An 18,916-nucleotide genomic window follows, 5' to 3' on the forward strand; every position below is an offset into this window, starting at 1 on the left:
TCATGAGGTGACATCTTTGTCTCCTTTGAGGCAGTAATCCATCATTTCATTACCAGCAGGACGAACATTAACAGCAGTATATTTGTTTTTGTTGATTTAGTCTTTGAGGTGTTCAGCACTTGTAGTTTTTATAAATAAGGAGTCTTGCTTTGTTCTTTTTATTTCATTTCTTCGATTGAAATATTTTTCTCCTTTTTATTGCAGTTTTAGTTGATCGTTGTCTTAATCCTTTTTTTCCTGCCTGTAGTACTGCAGTGTGAACACAGGGGGCGGCAACGCGACGTCACCCGGGTTCGCTTCCCTTTAAGGACGCAACGGGTTTTACGTCATCGGAGAGAGATCCAATCGGTGGTCGCCTGCGCATGAGTCCCCGCCCCGTAGAGAAACCGCCATTACAAAATCAAAAACAGAGCTGACAGGTGATCGGCGGCTCGCGCGCAGTTTCGGGAGCAGGTGAGTGTTTCTCAGCTGTTGATCCACTGTTTCTCCGCGGGATTCCGGAGGCTCGTGTGCGGCTGCTCCGGGCCGGTTTATCGGCGGGTTATGGCTCGGTGACTGTTGAGCGACTAACGGCGGCGTTAGCACGCGGTGCTAGCTGCAGCCGTCCGCCGATAAACGGTAACGGCAGGTTCACGTTTTCCATTCACTTGCGGACCGTCTGCGCACAGGTGACCGCCAGGTCAGCGGGCTCGGCGGCGAGGAGGGAGGAAGCTGCCGGGTAGCGCTCAGCCTGTTAGCTAACTGCGCGCCAAGAATCCGCAAAGAGCGAAGAAACAAACAAAAGCCCGCAAAAAAACCCCAGAGTCAAACCTGAGTGTTCCACACGAGCGCCTGCGCACACACCTGCCCGCGTTTCATTCAGCGAACATTCACAGTAAAGTTAAACTGGGCTCCAGGCATTGATGGCTAGCACCCGCGCTGCCAGACTCGGTTCAGAATTCAGCAGATTTTACAAAGAGACGCACCTGCCAGGTAAAACAGGAGTGACAGATTGCAAGTGCCAACGTGATGGAGTCAGCGGACCTTTCGGCTCATGTCTCCACTCACTGTGTGTTAGTTTCTTCTCTCTGGGTTTGATTTTGATGCAGATGCTCTGACTGCTCAAAGAAAACTTGGGCATGTCTTCAGTTACACACATGGCAGCACACACCTCTCACAGCCTCATGTGTGTGATGGCAGTGTACTGCTTCTGATTAGTCCGGGAGGAAGAATCCTGACCACATGCCCGCTGGTGTGTGTTTGTTTCTTGCCCCTAGGATTCGTGGAGTGTCGGCAACAGGTCAGACATGAGTGACGCAGCGGAGGGGGCAATGGACAGCTCCGCGGTGTCTGAGGAGGAGGTGGAGGACCAGCAGGAACTGTCACAGGAGGACCAGACGAGTCCCAAAATAAGAGGCTCCAAAATCTCAGGTAACGGGGATCAGACGGCGTGAGGGGGTCGGGCCTGTGGGCTGGCTCAGACCAGTGATTTATGTTTGAGTTTGTTTTGGTCGCAGTTGTGGGAGAAATCATCGAAGGGAAACGGGCAAAGAAGACTGTGGAGAGGCTCGACTTCCAGGTGCCGAAACAAAGAGAGAAGCTCAAGATCGGAGACGGTGAGCGACGATGGGCCGTGGCCTCCACTGGTCTCAGCGTGACGTGTACGTGTCTGAACACTGCTGCTGTTCGTCTCTGTCGTTTTCAGGCAGCGGCGATAAATTGGGAGACATTCCTCGCACCAGCTACCAAATCACCAAGATGAAGCCGGCTGACCTGAAACCTCTGCACGCCATCCTGTTCGACAGACCTGGGAAGGTGGGAACGTTTAAACACACAAAACAGAAATCGGTTTTAAAAGCCAGATTACTCAGAGTAAATCCCGCTGAGGGGGTTCTACTTCCTGCCACCTGCTGCTGTATCTGAGAGGACCTCTGCCCACGAGTTGGCAGCAAACACGTTCGCGCTGTGTTTCAGTCAGTGTGGTCCAAACTGAAACTGCCGACTGTGAGAGGAACTTTTTAGTACTGAAACAAGTAAAGATGTCTGAGCGGGAATGTCCGTGTGGGTCAGATCCTCTAAACGCAGGACAAAGGAGACGTGAACAAAACCGTAACGACGATCTCTGCATCGGTGAAACGTCCGGTCTGCTGCCGAGCAGCGTGCGCGCCCTGAGGGGACGTGGCCCCACGGCGCTCTGACCTGTGTGCTGACCGTGTCAGGTGATCGGGCTGACTCTGAGCGCTGTTCCTTCTTTTTCAGATGGCGTTGATAAAGAAGAACCTGCGGCTGTTCAACGGCTTCGCCTTTGATGCCGACAGCGAGCAGTTTGCCAAAAAACGGGAAAAGCTTCTCAAGTAAGTGTGCGCTCAGTATTTCCATGATGGTAACCTACAGACAGAAGGTCAGAGGTCACGCAGCGCTCGGTGCGTTTACAGGAGGTGGGGATTCGTGTGCTTGGGCGGGACGCCCCACGGATAATGCCGTTTAAACGACCTGCTGACCTTCATTCAAACAAAGGGTTGCTGGTTCGATTCCAGCTGGAGACGTGATTTATGAGTTTAAAACTACCAAATCAAACACGGAGTCTCAGACACGTGACCTGTGACTTATCACCTGATCCGTGTGTCCACAAAGCTCCATCCATCCTCTGGGGGGGCGGAGCCTATCCCCAGTAACCATTGGGTGAGAGGCAGAGTACACCTGGACAGGTCGCCAGTCTGACAGGGCGTTTTTATTACCACGTCATATCAAACATGAATATGTGATGTATTACTGCAGTACTACCACTGTACCCCCCAGTGATGACTACAGAGGAGTCCACAGAGCAGACTCCTGCTCTGCGTCACACCATCCTCAGCAAACACCCACTCGGACGTCTTCAGCTGCGTGTCTGAGCGCGCTCAGAGCCGGGGAGCCGTCGCATGGAGCGGTGACCTCTGAGCGCGCTCAGAGCCGGGGAGCCGTCGCATGGAGCGGTGACCTCTGAGCGTCGGACTTTAACGCGGCGGGCAGCAAGATCGATTAAAAACCTTTTGCCGTGTTCGTGAAACCTTCATCTGTCCACGATGAAGCTCGTTCTCTGGCTAACCGCTGACTCTCTCCGTGCAGGAACTCAAACTTCACAAACAGCAAGCTGAAGGTGGTCTGCAGCGTGCTGGATCTGGAGAAGAAAGGAACCCACTCGGACCTGGTGGACCGAATCCTGACCTTCCTCACTGCACCGAAGAACAGTGGCAAGGTGAGCTGAGCTACCTGTGGCGCCGAGACTCTCCTGGACCTGAGCTTTTCAGTTTTTATTAAACGTGTCCTCTGACCTTCGGCAGCGGCTGCTAGTGAAGAAGAAGAGGAAATCGAAGAAGAAGCTGTCGGGCGACGACCCGATGGTGAAGAAGAAGAACAAAACCAAAACCGCCAGCTCGTCGTCCAGCCCCAAGAAGTCCAAAACAGGAAGCAAGTCCAAAGCCATCGTCATGGACTCGAGCAGCGACGAAGACGACGATGAGGAAGACGAGAAGGCGGGAGCTTCGGCGGAGGCGGAAGGATCAGACGCTGAGGAAAAACCGTCAGAGAAAGAGGAGGAGGAGCAGTCTGACAAGTCTGAGGAGTCTGCGGAGGAGGTGGTGGTGAGCACAGAGTGAAGCAGGTGGAGCAGAAGATGATCAGCTGACAGGAAACGGTCTGACCTGTGTGTGTGTGTGTGTGTGTGTGTGTGTGTGTGTGTGTGTGTGTGTGTTCCAGTCCAAGTCCAGCAGAGGGAGTAAGCGAGCACGGACACCAGCGAAGAAGACGGGTCTTCCCAAAAAGCGATCAAAGAAGGAAGTTTCAGATGAGTCTGAGTCAGACAGCGATGCAGATGAGAAGGTAAACACGCGAGCAGGGCGATATGGCCAAAAATATGTATCATGATATAAATTTGAAAATTTGCGATAACGATATAACTGACGATGTAATTGATGCGAGACAAAATACAACTCCACAACTTTACTAGTGCAAAACCCCATCCATTTATTTTCACTTAAACAAGCAGCTGTTTTATGTACATTAAAGCTATATAAACATTTAACAGTGCAAATGCAAATTCTTTGCTGAAAGTTTAACCAAAAGGCATTTCCAGTAGAAATGGGCTGACATATCCTGAGCATAACCATGTACAACATCCACTGAAGTTAAAAAGAGGAGCTTTGCAACATTAAACTGCAGTGAGCCAAATAAAAAAGTCAAATATGTATTTTTCGGACCATAAGGTGCACGGGATTATAAGACACATCAAGGGAAACAAAGCAGTCAGATAAATCAAACTATATTCAACTCATTCTTTTTTTTTAAAGTGTGCGTGTTAGTCCCCATAGGGAAATAGTTCCTCTGCATTTAACCCATTCACCCAGTGAAGCAGTGGGCAGCCACCAGTGCAGCGCCCGGGGAGCAGTGTGTAGGGACGGTACCTTGCTCAGGGGTACCTCAGGGTAGCCGTTCAGTGGAGTCGAACCCCCGACCTTCCGATCATGGGGCCACCACTCTACCTACTGAGCTATCCCTGCCCCTTCTTTTTTTTTTTTTCTTCTTGCTTCCTCCACTTCTGGAGGGTCGTGGCTCAAGAGTTGGGAGTTTGTCTTGTAATCAGAAGGTGGCCGGTTTGAGCCCCGGCTCGGACAGTCTCGGTCGTTGTGTCCTTGGGCAATTTTAATCTCGTTGGTTGGATCTTAGACTTCTTAACTGATAGATCACAGTGTGTGAGAATAAACGGCTGTTTTTCCAAACAGCTGAACTCTTCCACTGGCTCACCACAAGGTTGCTGTCTCTCTCCTCTTTTGTATATTTTGTACACTAATGACTGTCGCAGTACACAGGCCAACAGGCATTTCATCAAATATGCAGATGACACAGTCATTGTAAGCCTCCTTCATGGTGAAGAGGATTCCCATGGGCCTGTTGTGGAGGAGTTTGTTTCATGGTGTGATCAGTCCTTCTTAATGATTAACACCTTGAAAACCAAGGACATGGTTATAGATTTCAGGAAGTCATCCCCTCATCCTGCGCTTACAGTGGTAAATGGTGCAGCCATTGAAATGGTGGATAGTTACAAGTACTTGGGGGTTGTTCTTGATAAGACTCTGTCCTTTGAGTCACATCTTGCTGCTACAGTGAAAAAGGCCCAACAAAGACTTTTTAAGGAGGTTGAGAGGTTTTAATGTTTCATCTGAAATGATGACTCTCTTTTATAAAAGTTTTATTGAATCTGTTTTAACTTTCTGTATCATTGCTTGGTACGGTAATATGTCCCTGAATAATAAGACCAGACTTAACAATCTGGTTAAAGTGGCGGGCAAGATTTCAGGGAGGTCTCAGGTCCAGCTTGTGGACTTTTATAACAGGCAGGTGCTGAGGAAGGCAACTTCTGTCCTGTTGTGCTCAGATCATCCTCTCTTTAACGATTTTCAACTGCTTCCATCAGGTCGTCGTTATAAAATGACTGCAGTGAAGACAAAGCGACACAAATTGTCGTTTGTACCTAGTGCTATTATCTTAATTAACAACACTAAATTGTAAGTGTTGTTGCCATTGCACTTTTTTCGATGGAATATCTAGGTTGTTTTATCAGGCTTATATTATATTATAGAATTTTTTTAATGAGTGTACGTGATGTGTTGGTTGTATGTTTGTTTGTTTTGACATACTGCGAATCAATTTCCCATCAGGGACAATAAAGTTACCATTGACCATTGACTGTCTGTGAAGGTTCTCAGTCATCGTAGTCAAAGGAGCTTGGAAAGAAAAGCGTCTGGACTTCTTTAAGTTGCTTGAAGACGTTTCACCTCTCATCCGAGAAGCTTCTTCAGTTCTAAGGTCAAATGGTGGAGAGTCCCAGATATAAACCTAGTGGGAGTTTCCCCCCACAGAGGGACAAAAGGACCCCCTGATGATCCTCTAATCGCCTGAGCCAAGGTGGGAAACTGGGCGTGGGTCCCAATCAGCCAGGGTTTCGGGTGTGTTCATTGTGAAACCTGGCCCCACCTTATCATGTGAATTCCTGAGGTCAGATGGCCCAGGATGTGAGTGGGCGTTAAGGCGTCTGGGAAGGATCTCAAAACTGGATTATAGATGGCAGAGAGTTGGTGTCGTAAACCCCGCCTCTGTTCAAAGATGGTCGCTCACAGTGGACTTAGATGCTTCTTTCACTCCTCTTTCAAACCATCTGTCCTCTCTGTCCAAAATGTGAACATTGGCATTCTCGAAAGAGTGACCTTTGACCTTTAGATGCAGATGGACTGCTGAGTCTTGTCCTGTGGAGGTGGCTCTTCTGTGTTGTGCCATGCGCTTGTGAAGTGGCTGTTTGGTCTCTCCAATGTAGAGGTCTGAGCATTCCTCGCTGCACTGTACAGCAAACACCACATTGTTAAGTTTGTGTTTTGGCGTTTTGTCTTTCGGGTGAACCAGTTTTTGTCTGAGCGTGTTGCTGGGTCTGAAATGCACTGGGATGTCATGCTTGGAGAAAACTCTCCTGAGTTTCTCTGATACACCGGCTACATAGGGGATGACAATGTTGTTGCGTCTGTCCTTCTTATCCTCCCTCGCTGGTGTCTGGTCTTCTTTTCTGTGCCTCTTTGCTGACTTTAAGAACGCCCATTTAGGATAGTGCTTCCTTTACATGTGTGTGTTCCTTCTTTTCCCCTTCAGGCTTAGAGGGAACATGTTCTGCCCGGTGGTGTAGGGTCCTGATTACTCCAAGTTTGTGTTCCAGAGGGTGATGGGAGTCAAAGAGGAGGTACTGGTCCGTGTGTGTGGGCTTCCGGTAAACTTCGATGTTGAGGTTGCCGTTCTCTTCAATGTGCACAGCGCAGTCCAGGAAAGGCAAACAGTCGTCCTTTGTGTCTTCCCTGGTGAACTTGATGTTTTTATCCACAGCGTTAATGTGCGCAGTGAAGGATTCCACTTCTTGTGTCTTGATTTTGACCCAGGTGTCGTCTACATATCTGTACCAGTGGCTGGGTACTCTTCCTTTGAAAGAGCCAAGAGCCTTCCTTTCCACTTCCTCCATGTAAAGGTTGCTACAATAGGTGACACGGGGGAGTCCATGGCGCAGCCATGTTTTTGTCTGTAGAAGCTTTCGTTGTATTTGAAGTATGTAGTGGTGAGGCAGAGGTCTAACAGTGTGCAGATCTGATCGGGGTTGAAGTTGGTCCTGTCCTCCAAGGAGCTGTCTTCTTGTAGTCGTTTTCTGACAGTCTCCATGGCCTCCGTGGTGGGTATGCAAGTGAAGAGAGAGACTACATCAAAGGACACCATGGTTTCATCTGGATCCAGGGTAAGTTTCTGGACCTTGTCGGTGAAGTCGGTGGAGTTCTTGATGGGGTGTGGGGTGTTCCCCACGAGAGGAGCACGGATGGTAGCAAGGTGTTTAGCAATGTTATAAGTGGCTGAGTTTATGCTACTGACTATGGGTCTGAGTGGGACAGCTTCCTTGTGGATCTTAGGAAGTCCATAGACGCAGGGTATGGCATCCCCTGGGTAAAGGCGGTGATATGTAAGACGGTCAATGATTTTGTCCTTTTCAAAGTCTTGAAGGCAAGCTATAACTTTCTTTTTTTTAGCTGCTTGTGGGGTCTCGCTTTAAGGCTTCGTAGGTATTGTTGTCACTGAGGAGAGTAGTGATCTTTGTGTGGTAATCTGTAGTGTTTAGGACCACGGTGCATCTTCCCTTATCAGCTGGTAAAACAGTGATGTTGTGGTCTTTGCTCAGGGAAGCGACGGCCTTCTTTTCTTGTATTGTGAGGTTGGATGGAGGGACTTTGGCACTGGAGAGCGTGGCTGAGACTTTCATCCTGATTTGCTCTGCTTCTGTCTGTGATAATTTATTGTAACATTAAAGTGTGAAGTATTTATTAATATGTAAATGTGAAAATGTATTTATGTATTTATTTATTCTTATTGATATATTGTATACTGTGGTGGAAGGTTGGGATTTAAGAATTTACCTGAGAGTGGAATAATGGTTTAGTCTGTGACAGCTGAACATATTTAAGGCTGCCAGTTGTCATTAGAGGATGGATTTTTGTGCTGTGAAGAAGCTCGACAAATTAATTGTGGTAAGGAGCGCCATATAGCAAATAAATACTTTGTTCCACTACACTTGCCTTGGTCTGTCTCACTGTCTTTCCAGCCGCTAGGGGCTGCCCTGTTACAAGCATTTTGGGCAAATGTTCAAACTCGCATCAGCCTGTGGGACAGGTGTCTGCTCCGGTGTGAGCAGCTGAACATTGCAGGTTTGTCACAGACCAGTTCTGTTGCAGGGTGTCAAATGTTTCATCCAGGTCCATCACAGCATCTTGGTTACGACAGAGGTATCCAAATCCATGATCACTGTGAGAATTTTCCCATCTCCACTGACATCACGGCATCAGCCAAGCTTCACCTGTTTATAATGACAGGTGCTGCTCAGTTTAAGTCCTCGAGTAAATATATGGCATTTGGGGAATGAATAATCAAATAAAGGCATGTTAGAAAATGAATCTGTGCAGTGTCTTGATGCATGCTCAATCATCCAGGTAAGGAAATCCCAAAAGGTTGATTCTGTTCATCTGGACGTTTTCAGTGGGAGAAATGTTTTGTCACTCATCCAGGTGACTTCTTCAGTCTCAGCTGACTGCAGGTTTCCCCAACCATATAAACAGGACATTTGCACAATGACTGAAACCAGCACCACTGAATGAACAATGGCGTGGGAGCTCAGTTCCTTGATCATTAATATGCGAATTGTTATGACCATTGAACAAAGCCAATTGATGAAGGCCTAAGGAGCTTGGAAAGAAAAGCGTCTGGACTTCTTTGAGTTGCTTGAAGACGTTTCACCTCTCATCCGAGAAGCTTCTTCAGTTCTAAGGTCAAATGGTGGAGAGTCCCAGATATAAACCTAGTGGGAGTTTCCCCCCACAGAGGGACAAAAGGACCCCCTGATGATCCTCTAATCGTCTGAGCCAAGGTGTAAAACTGGGTGTGGGTCCCAATCAGCCAGAGTTTCGGGTGTGTTCATTGTGAAACCTGGCCCCACCTTATCATGCGAATTCCTGAGGTCAGATGGCCCAGGATGTGAGTGGGCGTTAAGGTGTCTGGGAAGGATCTCAAAACTGGATTATAGATGGCAGAGAGTTGGTGTCGTAAACCCCGCCTCTGTTCAAAGATGGTCGCTCACAGTGGACATAGATGCTTCTTTCATCTATGTCCACGCAACCAGGGATGGGTATCGAAAACCGGTTCTTGTTGAGAACCGGTTCCCACTGTTTCAGTTCCTTGGAATTGTTTGCCATTTTTGCAAACGATTCTCTTATCAATTCCAGTCGCCCCGAATGATGTCACCACGTTGCGGAGCATCATTTACCTGGCAGGAAACACGGCGGCTCAAACGCTCAAAAGTTTGGTTACACTTTACGAGAACGGATGACAACAGGGCAACTTGCAATACTTGCAAAGTAGAGATTTCATTTACGGGCAGCGGTAACGTTTGCACGTCCTCTCCCGTTAATGCGGCAGGTAAATAATCAACTAACATATTATGTTAGCGCGATCTGCCTTATTACAAACCTGCCATTACTGTGCATTTAGTGACCATGATGAGACAGAGTCTGGCTCAGATGCTGGCAGTTCTCGCTGCAGTCTGCCGGTAGCGTCTCCTTTCAGGCAGGATAGACGAACGTCACCGAGCAGTGACTCAGTTTGTGGTCAAAGGTTTGCACCCGTTTGCCACAGCAGATGATTTTCAGTAAGTGAATGTTCTTAATTGTAGGCAGGGACATTACTGGATATTCTTGTGTAATTGCTGCAGAATAATTTATGTTATACTTTGTTATTGCTACAGAAGAATATTTATTTTATTATTTTACATTTACAGTTTTTTTCCTGGGGACCCTGTGACACCCCATTGAAGAGCCGCAGGCTGGATCTCTTAAGATCTCACTGCTGGGTTTGTAAGGCCATGTTACTCCTAAATTTCTATCTTGTTCAAAGAGAAGATATAAAACAAAGTTCTGAGCTAATCGACCTTAGTGTTCTCCTTTTTTAAAAAGAATCGATAAACAGAATCGAAAATGGAATCGAATCGTGAAAATCTTATCAATACCCATCCCTACACGCAACAACATTGTCATCCCCTATGTAGCCGGTGTATCAGAGAAACTCAGGAGAGTTTTCTCCAAGCACAACATCCCAGTGTATTTCAGACCCAGCAACACACTCAGACAGAAACTGGTTCACCCGAAAGACAAAACACCAAAACACAAACTTAACAATGTGGTGTATGCTGTACAGTGCAGCGAGGAATGCCCAGACCTCTACATCAGAGAGACCAAACAGCCACTTCACAAGCGCATGGCACAACACAGAAGAGCCACCTCCACAGGACAAGACTCAGCAGTCCATCTGCATCTAAAGGTCAAAGGTCACTCTTTCGAGGATGCCAATGTTCACATTTTGGACAGAGAGGACAGATGGTTTGAAAGAGGAGTGAAAGAAGCCATCTATGTCCACTGTGAGCGACCATCTTTGAACAGAGGCGGGGTTTACGACACCAACTCTCTGCCATCTATAATCCAGTTTTGAGATCCTTCCCAGACGCCTTAACGCCCACTCACATCCTGGGCCATCTGACCTCAGGAATTCACATGATAAGGTGGGGCCAGGTTTCACAATGAACACACCCGAAACTCTGGCTGATTGGGACCGACACCCAGTTTCACACCTTGGCTCATGTGATTAGAGGATCATCAGGGGGTCCTTTTGTCCCTCTGTGGGGGGAAACTCCCACTAGGTTTATATCTGGGACTCTCCACCATTTGACCTTAGAACTGAAGAAGCTTCTTGGATGAGAGGTGAAACGTCTTCAAGCAACTTAAAGAAGTCCAGACGCTTTTCTTTCCAAGCTCCTTTGACTTGGGCAAGACTCTTCACCCGTTGCCTACTGGTGGTGGTCAGAAGGGCCGATGGCGCGATATGGCAGCCTCACTTCTGTCAGTCTGCCCCGGGTTCTGGCTACAACTGTAGCTGCCTCCACCCGTGTGTGACTGTGTGTTGGGATGACTGGGTGTGTAAAGCGCTTTGGGGTCTCTAGGCGGGACTAGTGAAAGCACTATACAAATACAGGCCATTTACCATTTCTGTAACATTGATTTATTAATGTTGAATTCTCTCGCAGCTGCTCTGTTCCCATGTTGTTGCAGTATATTAATGACTAACCTCGTATTGTGGATGGATTATCTCAGTTGTTCTCCTGATGAGTTTGGTCCGTTTACAGCATCCTGCTATGCGATTGCATTTGTCTCTAACCATCAGGAACCCTCACGTTAACTTTTATCGAGTGGAAAAAAGTTAGCGTTCATCCTCCAGCTTCACTGTGTTTGTAATGCTAACATAGCTGTGTCGCTAGCATTCGTATATCATTATATACCAGCTAGCCCAACTTCAGTAACCCTACAAACGTCACTGCTGTTTAGCTTTCTGTCTTCATTTATGTTGGAAGTGACAGCAGAGCTGTACGTTTTAATTTTTTCAGAAATCTCTGTCAGAACATGCTATATCATGTTTAGGTAACTAGCAAAACTAGCGAGCTAACTTCCTGCTAACTTCTAACTCAGTTAAATGTAATGAATCCTGTTTTCATGGATGCCTGGATGTTAAACTTCATAGTTCCACCTGGTAAAGCAGCAACACTGATCATTTTATTAAAGGTGAAAGAATTTAGACCGTTTTTAACTCTCAGTGATGTTTGTTTGACTTCGGGACCTTAAAGGACTGAGTTTAGGACCCATATTACTCCCAGATTTACGAGCACCTTAGTCCAACACTGTAATGCAAGTTTGATTCACAATTTATTGTCAATCAAATTCATTCATTGACGCAGCTGAAGCTTCCTCACGTTACAAACACGTCTTCATCCAGATGCAGGCTGATGTTCCCGGAAACCACCGCCTGGACCACATCCTCCTCCAGCAGCTCTCTGTGACCATCCTCTCGCTCTGCAGAGTCGATGATGGCGGCTGTAACAGCCATAATAGTGCGGTGTCTCCTTAAGACAGCCTAATTTGATGTTTAGTGATGTCACGGGTGCCCTCTGTAGAGTGTGGGAGAAGCGTGCTCGCACACCTCATGTGTTTACCTCATTAACTCAACGTAACGTTACAGGTTGTATGAACTCTGCTCGCTTCATGTATGATGAGACCGCAGCCGTTCAGTCGGGCTTGTAAGGTTGGCGTTTATTAAAGGACAAACACTGTGGAATTCCCACTGCCACTATGGTCGCAAGCTTTTGACTGTCCTGCTGAGTGTGTCGGCTGCCTCTAACCACTGAATACAGCCCACGTTACATGATGATTTCTTTTCCAGCCCAGGAAGAAGAAAGCCGCTGCAGCCAAACCTGCGGCCAAGACGAAGAAGGCGGACAGCAGCAGCCACCGCAGGAACAACACAGGTGAGCTCGTCTCATCGATCAGTGTGACCTGTGATCAGAGGTCTGTGGCGTCACGCTCATGTTGATCCCAGGTGTGGGTCCGACCCAGGTAGCTCAAAGTTTAACGCCCAGTTTGCAGGTAAAAACCATAAATTTATGTTTCACAGCGAAGTGCTCACTGAGACTTTAGGTGACAACCGTTAACCTTGTTACCAAAATAAGAGCCCTCAGAAACGAGGCAGCTGAAGGTGTGACGAAGACTTCCTGTTCTGATGTTTACCCAGGCTCGTCCAAAACATCCTGATTGGTCAGAATATGAGTCAGTTTAGTTCCTAATGAATTGGCCACTGCGTGTTTCGGAGCGACCTCCACAGTGAGGACGATGATGTCAGAGACCTGGCTGTAAATCTCCTGTTCTTCTTCTTCGTGTGTTTTTCTGCGGCTCGTTGTCGTGCAGCGGAGGACAGCTCGGACGACGACGAGCCGCTGATCAAGATGGTGAAGAAGGGGCCGAGCGACGAGCAGCTGAAGGAGACGGTGCAGAGTCTGCTGAAGGAGGCCAACCTGGAGGAGATGACCATGAAGCAGATCTGCCAGAGGGTCAGTCTCCCTGCTTCTTGTGTTACCATGGTTACAGATGCTGAGCAGTGTGGACAGGTGGGGGCGTCACCCTCAGGCTGCAGCAGCTGTCCAAACATGTGGCTCGAGGGCCCAGAAAAGGCCTGCCCACACACACACACACAGTGTCGGTACTCTAACTCTGACATAATGCTCACCCTCACCCAACTGTAACTTGGGTGAGACTTTGTCTCAGACTTGTGGGGACGGACACGTTGGTCCCCACAAGTAAACCAGCTGACTGAGGGGGTCAGGGGGGTGCGCGTGTGTGTGTGCGCGTGCGTGCGTGCGTGCGTGCGTGCGTGCATGTGTGTGCGTGTCACAGCTCAGTTTGTCTGACGGTGAGGCGTGACACTCTGTTCCAGGTGTTTGACACGTACCCCGAGCACGACCTGAGCACCAAGAAGGACTTCATCAAACAGACCGTCAAATCTGTGAGTACACACACACACACGCTGTTCTTCCTGATGGTGTGGGGACATTAGTGCAGTGCTTTGCTGTCCACAGTAAAGGGCAGCAGCAGGTCAGAGGCGTGTCTGCCACAGGCTTCATCTCTGAGCAGTCGCTGCATGCTGTGGGTCACATGTTTGTCATTCCTCAAAACAAGTACTCTATTACACAGAATACTCGTTACCTACTCTGTAATTGTCGTCCAACAATATAAACTGAGCTACAGTCGCACACACTGACACGGAGCCCATGACGACACGCACACAAAGAGACTTCAGAGCGGTCGTCACGGTGATTGTGAAACATGAGCAGGTGCAGGCGGGGCTGCAGCCTGACTGCTCACCTGTGTGTTACCTGCTGAAGCTCCAGCCCCGCTCATCAGCCAACAGGAGATCAGCTGATTTATTCCCAGGTTACCGTCCTCCTCGATGTCAGGTTAATATTTACAGGTGAATAGAAACGTGTCAGGTTTGCTTTCTGTTGAGGTGAAATGCTTCTCACATACAGGAAGTTGTAGATTAAAGCCATGCACCAAATCTTTCTTGATAAACCACAATTAACGAGTCTTTTACAAATGACTATAAATACTTGAACATCACAGACATTACGTACAGTATTTAATGACAGCAGGAAGTGTCTGTTGTGGGCTTTTATTGTGAAAGGTAAGGAGGAAAAGGTTTGCTGATGTCCAGTAGGGTCCTCTCAGAGCAGCTTCATCTTGCTGTTTCTTTAAAAACCAAAACAGGAAGCGAGTCGGTGCGTCACCATGTTTATCAAAACCACACATGTTAGAAACCATTTGATTGGCTGCTGCGTGTGGACGCGTTTCTCATTCTGCAGCCACCTGAGCCGCCACCAAAACCCCGCCCTCCTCGCTCGCTGTCACCGTTTGGTCTGCAAACAGGAAGCTCACAAACCGCCGTCATGTGTTGTTTTTCACTTTGTTTCTTTACGTTCATGTACAGAACTGTGCAAAAGTCTTGAGCCTCACAGGAAGAAACGCTGATGAAGGTCTGAGGAACAGGACCTCAGCATTACTGAAGCGGCGTAGCGTCACCCTGCACGTCCTCGCGCTGAGCTGAAGAATCAAACTCTGTATTTACACGTGTGAAATCATACAGCTCTTCTAACACACGTGGGCTCAAGACCTTTGCACAGTACTGCAGCCGTTTAACCATCAAAGCACAGACCCTGCCATTTGGTGACCCCGCCTCTGCCACGCGGCGGTGCATCATGGGAACGGCGAGGGTTTGGGGTGCTCTGGTCTCACAGGTGAACCCTGCAGGTGTTCCTCAGCTGTGTTTTCTCTCCTCACAGCTCATCACATGAAGACGGGAAGGGAACGACCTCGGCCAGCAGCTCCTCCCCCCACGTCTGCTTTCTCTTTTATATACGTTTTTTTTATTCCTGCGTGGAGCTCTCACGTGAACTCATCACTGTTGTGTCACCCGCTGTCGAGTCCAGAGCAGAAGCTGTTTGTCTGAGGAACAGGAAGTAAAGAGAGCGTGACTCCGGGAGAGCCGAGCTCTGGACTCTGTCGTAGTCGAAGCTTTTCTCGAGTTTTCTTCTGTTGTTTTGTTCTCGTTTGAATCTTCTGAGATGTGCTGAAAAACTTTGATTAAAATTCTACCTTTTTTCAACAAACTCGTCTCCGAGCGCTTTCTAACCCACCAACTCCTCACAGCCACCAAACAGGAAACGGCAGCCTCAAACTCAGGAACAGGAAGTCTCCACCTGATCATCAGCGCTGCGTGGCGTTAGTTTCAGGGACTTAAAGCCTGGACATGTTTCAGGGCCGAAGTAATTCCAGAGTCACTAAGAATGAGGAAACACAGAGTGCAGACAGGAGCACCCGAGGAGACCAGTTCATTAACAAACAGAACTGATGCTCAACATTATAACAAGGCTGTGCAAAGTTACTTATGTTGGTAACATCAACAAAGACGAGCGGAGACATGACAGCGATTGTTGTAGAAATCTGAGGACATGGGATTGTTTCGGCAGCAGTAAGTAAGGGATCGTTCAAACCGTGCTTTTCTCTCCTGAAACTAACGGATAACAGGACACCTTTCAGCGTTTGACTCTGAAGCTTACTGTGCAGCGTGCCGACAGTCTGCCGATGTTGTATTGAGATGTTGATGACATGTGAGCAGCGACAACCCTAACCCAGCGATCTGGGCTTTGACCGAACTGCTGAGTGCATACTGTCAGAATCACTTGATGCTCTTCGCTGCCGTTCAGCTCTGCATCTCCAGGTGCAGGAAATGTTCCCGCCTCTCCTCAGGGTTGAAATTTACTGCTCGTGTGTCTGAGTCGGATGCTTACACGCACGCCATCTGCGGGTTGGGGGGGTCCCTGCAACTCAGGGGACACAGGTTTTAGACGTGTCCTTGACCCAACACAGCTGATTTAAATGGCTAAACAACCTCCTTGATGTGTCGTGAAGTTCTCCAGAGACCTGGTAATGGACTAATCATGTGATTCAGGTGTGCTGACCCAGGGTGAGATCTAGAACCTGCAGGATACTGGCCCTTGGAGTTCCCCACCCTGAGTGTTCAATACAAAAATTGTATCCAGAGCTGTGAATATGATCCACTGATCCTCTAACACAGTCTTCATCTGCAGAAGTCTGTGGTTTGCATCCTGCTGTGGTCTAAATACTCACAGATTACATCACCCATCGTGTGATTGTAAAAATCTGGAGCATCAAACATTATTACGGCATCGTTTGGTTTGAATGTTTTAAGTTATTCACGCATGTTAATGGTGGAGCGAGCTCTTTCATTTTCTCTCAGGTCCTTTCTGGGTCTCATCCCGAGGAGATCGTTCCCACACTCACAGCTGTGATTATTTTATTAGCTTTTACTAGACTGAAACACAAACAGCTCCTGCTGCTCACCGGCATTCATCAACAAATCACAGATCACACCGCAGGTAAAGGGACAACCTGAGTGCAGCTGTGGTAGGACGAGAGGAGTCGGGTGACAGGTGATGCTGTGGCTGCGTCCCAATCCAGCGACCGCACGCTTCGTAGTGCGCATTTGTAGACCGATTACGTCACAGCGACGTCTTTCGCTACTCAGGTTATAAGTCACTCAAATAACTTAAAAATGTAATTGTTTGTTTTATTCCGCGTTTTATTTGTTCCGGAGTGAATCGGTTTGGATGAGATTAAAGTTATTAGATTAAATTAAACTTTATTAATCCATCGTTGGGTTCCTCCGGGATTTTCACACAGCTGAATAAACGTCAAAGTGTGAGACAGTCGAGAGTCCTGTTATATTTTAGATAGGAAAGAGCAGACGGCCGAATTTATTAAACTCCACCGAGACAGCGGTGACGCTAATCTGAAGGCGAGAACGTCACATTTCACAGCCTCGCACTTCCGGCCTTCTCGGTCTTCGAAGGACCCGGCACACAGACCGCGAAGGCCGGGTCCTTCGAAGGATGCAGCCCGACGCTTTGGGACACTTCTCCAATTCTAAGAGGCCGACAAATGCGTCCTTCATTTCCCCAAATTTGAAGTGTGGTCCGGTGTACACTTCGTGGTCCCATATATCCCACATTTCATAGCGCGGCGGTGGGTGTGGATATTTTGTTCGAAAAAAAGAAAAAACAGCGGATGCCTGAAGCGGAGCAGCTGAAGAGTAAACTTTAAGTAAGTACTGAATATGATGTCACTTATTTATGTGCAAATGTTTAATAATGAAGAACATTAAAACATGACTGTTGGCCACATGTCGGCACAGTTGTGACGTTAGTGACGTTTGTACTAACTTGGTTTTAAAGCCTTTAAATATGCGCCGTTCAATAGCTGAGCTTAATCTGACAGAGAATGTGATGATTTTGTGGATAATTAAAGTCGGTCATATATCCACAAACACAACAATGTGCAATACTTTTTGTGCAATACTTTTGTAAATAGTCAACGGTGCAATAGACTCAATACTTGAAATGTGCAATTCACTTGTATTTTTATTTTTATTCCTATTTATTCTATTTATCCCCTTCGTATATTTTATTTATATTGTCTCTGTATTTATATATATATATGTGTGTGTGTGTGTGTGTATAACTCTGTAACTTCTGTCGGTGCTGTGCTTTTTTTGGAAATCGAATTTCCCAGAGGACCCACCCGAGGGATTAATAAAGTTCTATCTAATCTAATCTAACAAGCTGAAAGTCAGTGATGCTGCTCGGTTTGCAGTCCTGAACATCACGGCACAAGCAGGATTCACTGCACTGTTAATGTGAGCTGTGTTATATTGCTGCCTCAGATACTCAACTAATCAAAGTGATGTCATAAAAATTTAAAAAACATTTTTCTCCATTTCTGTCACACAAAGCTGTATGAAACGTTTCTCGTGGTTAGTATCATGGTTGCTAGGCAACCTCAGCAGCACGACGGAGGCCAGACCGTCCGTTTCACCAGCCTCTCACTTCTCCTACTTCGTAGTAGAGATGGACTGATCCGATATTACGTATCGGTCCGATACTGACCTAATCTACTGGATCGGATATCGGAGAAAAATAAAAAATGTAATCCGATCCATTAAATATCACGAAAGCACCTCACAAAACTTGCAACACGCCGTAACTCACCTCAGAACGTTAGCACGTCGGAGCAGTATGCATCACGTAATAGAGCGGCTGTGGCATGCGGGACCTGTCGGTGGTCTGGATAGCATGTGGAGCTTCGCTAGCAACCCGGCATTTCATCTCCGACAAAGTTATCCCGAGAGAAGTAAAGCAAGTGTGTAAGTCCATCTCTGAATGTAAAGCATTCCTGCGTTAAGCTTAACAAGCGACTGCCTCTTCTTGCTGCTACTTCAATCATGAAACTGCTTAATGATCAGCTGATCGGCTTTTCTGTCGCGAGTCCGTCTCTCTTGTTTGCTTTTGGCCCACTTTGCAGCAGAAAGAGGAAGCCAGCGGCTGAACAACAGCAGCACATTTAAGCTTGATCAGCTGTTGTTAGAATGTATTTAATATTACTTTCTACACCAGGATCCTTTTCTACGTAGCTGACGCTGGTAACTGTGCAGGGGCGGATCTAGCAAAGTTTAGCCAGGGGGGCCGATAGGGCATTAACAGGGAAAAGGGGGCACAAAGACATACTTTTCTTTCTTATTCTCATTTAAAATGTCGAGCTTTTAATAAATAATTATCTGACACCCAAAGTTTTAATCTGATGTAAAATGAATAGAAGTCCATTACTGTATATAGTGACTATTAAGTCTAATATACCCTAGTAAGCTATAGTACTTTTTCCTTTGGGAAGGTACCATCTGTGCAGTCTGCAATTTTGTTGAAGAAAGATGTTGAATCTATTTAATATTTCTTGAAAAATAATTGATTTCTGTGCATTTTTTTCCACACTGCATCAAATTAAGGTTGATTACATCGATTAAGCATCATGAGGTGGAGTGTGAGGGG

At 47.2% G+C, this 18,916-nt stretch overlaps 1 protein-coding gene across 2 annotated transcripts; it reads left to right on the top strand.

Moving 5' to 3' along the window:
• Positions 1 to 295: 295 nt before the first annotated feature.
• dek (DEK proto-oncogene) lies at positions 296 to 15,124 on the top strand. Of its 2 annotated transcripts, none has more exons than XM_004572138.4 (12): positions 296 to 453; positions 1,257 to 1,410; positions 1,497 to 1,595; positions 1,685 to 1,794; positions 2,239 to 2,333; positions 3,088 to 3,217; positions 3,303 to 3,602; positions 3,718 to 3,840; positions 12,349 to 12,433; positions 12,870 to 13,012; positions 13,396 to 13,464; positions 14,798 to 15,124. In XM_004572138.4, the coding sequence occupies exons 2-12, from the start codon at positions 1,287 to 1,289 to the stop codon at positions 14,807 to 14,809; spliced, it is 1,290 nt and encodes a 429-aa protein (XP_004572195.1). In that variant the 5' UTR covers positions 296 to 453; positions 1,257 to 1,286; the 3' UTR covers positions 14,810 to 15,124. The 2 variants fall into 2 exon arrangements, with proteins under 2 accessions (XP_004572195.1, XP_004572194.2); XM_004572137.4 differs by having other exon boundaries at positions 3,303 to 3,596.
• The last annotated feature ends 3,792 nt before the right edge of the window (positions 15,125 to 18,916 follow it).

This window comes from Maylandia zebra, linkage group LG1, assembly GCF_041146795.1.
Source record: "Maylandia zebra isolate NMK-2024a linkage group LG1, Mzebra_GT3a, whole genome shotgun sequence".
Classification (NCBI taxonomy): Eukaryota; Metazoa; Chordata; class Actinopteri; order Cichliformes; family Cichlidae; genus Maylandia; species Maylandia zebra.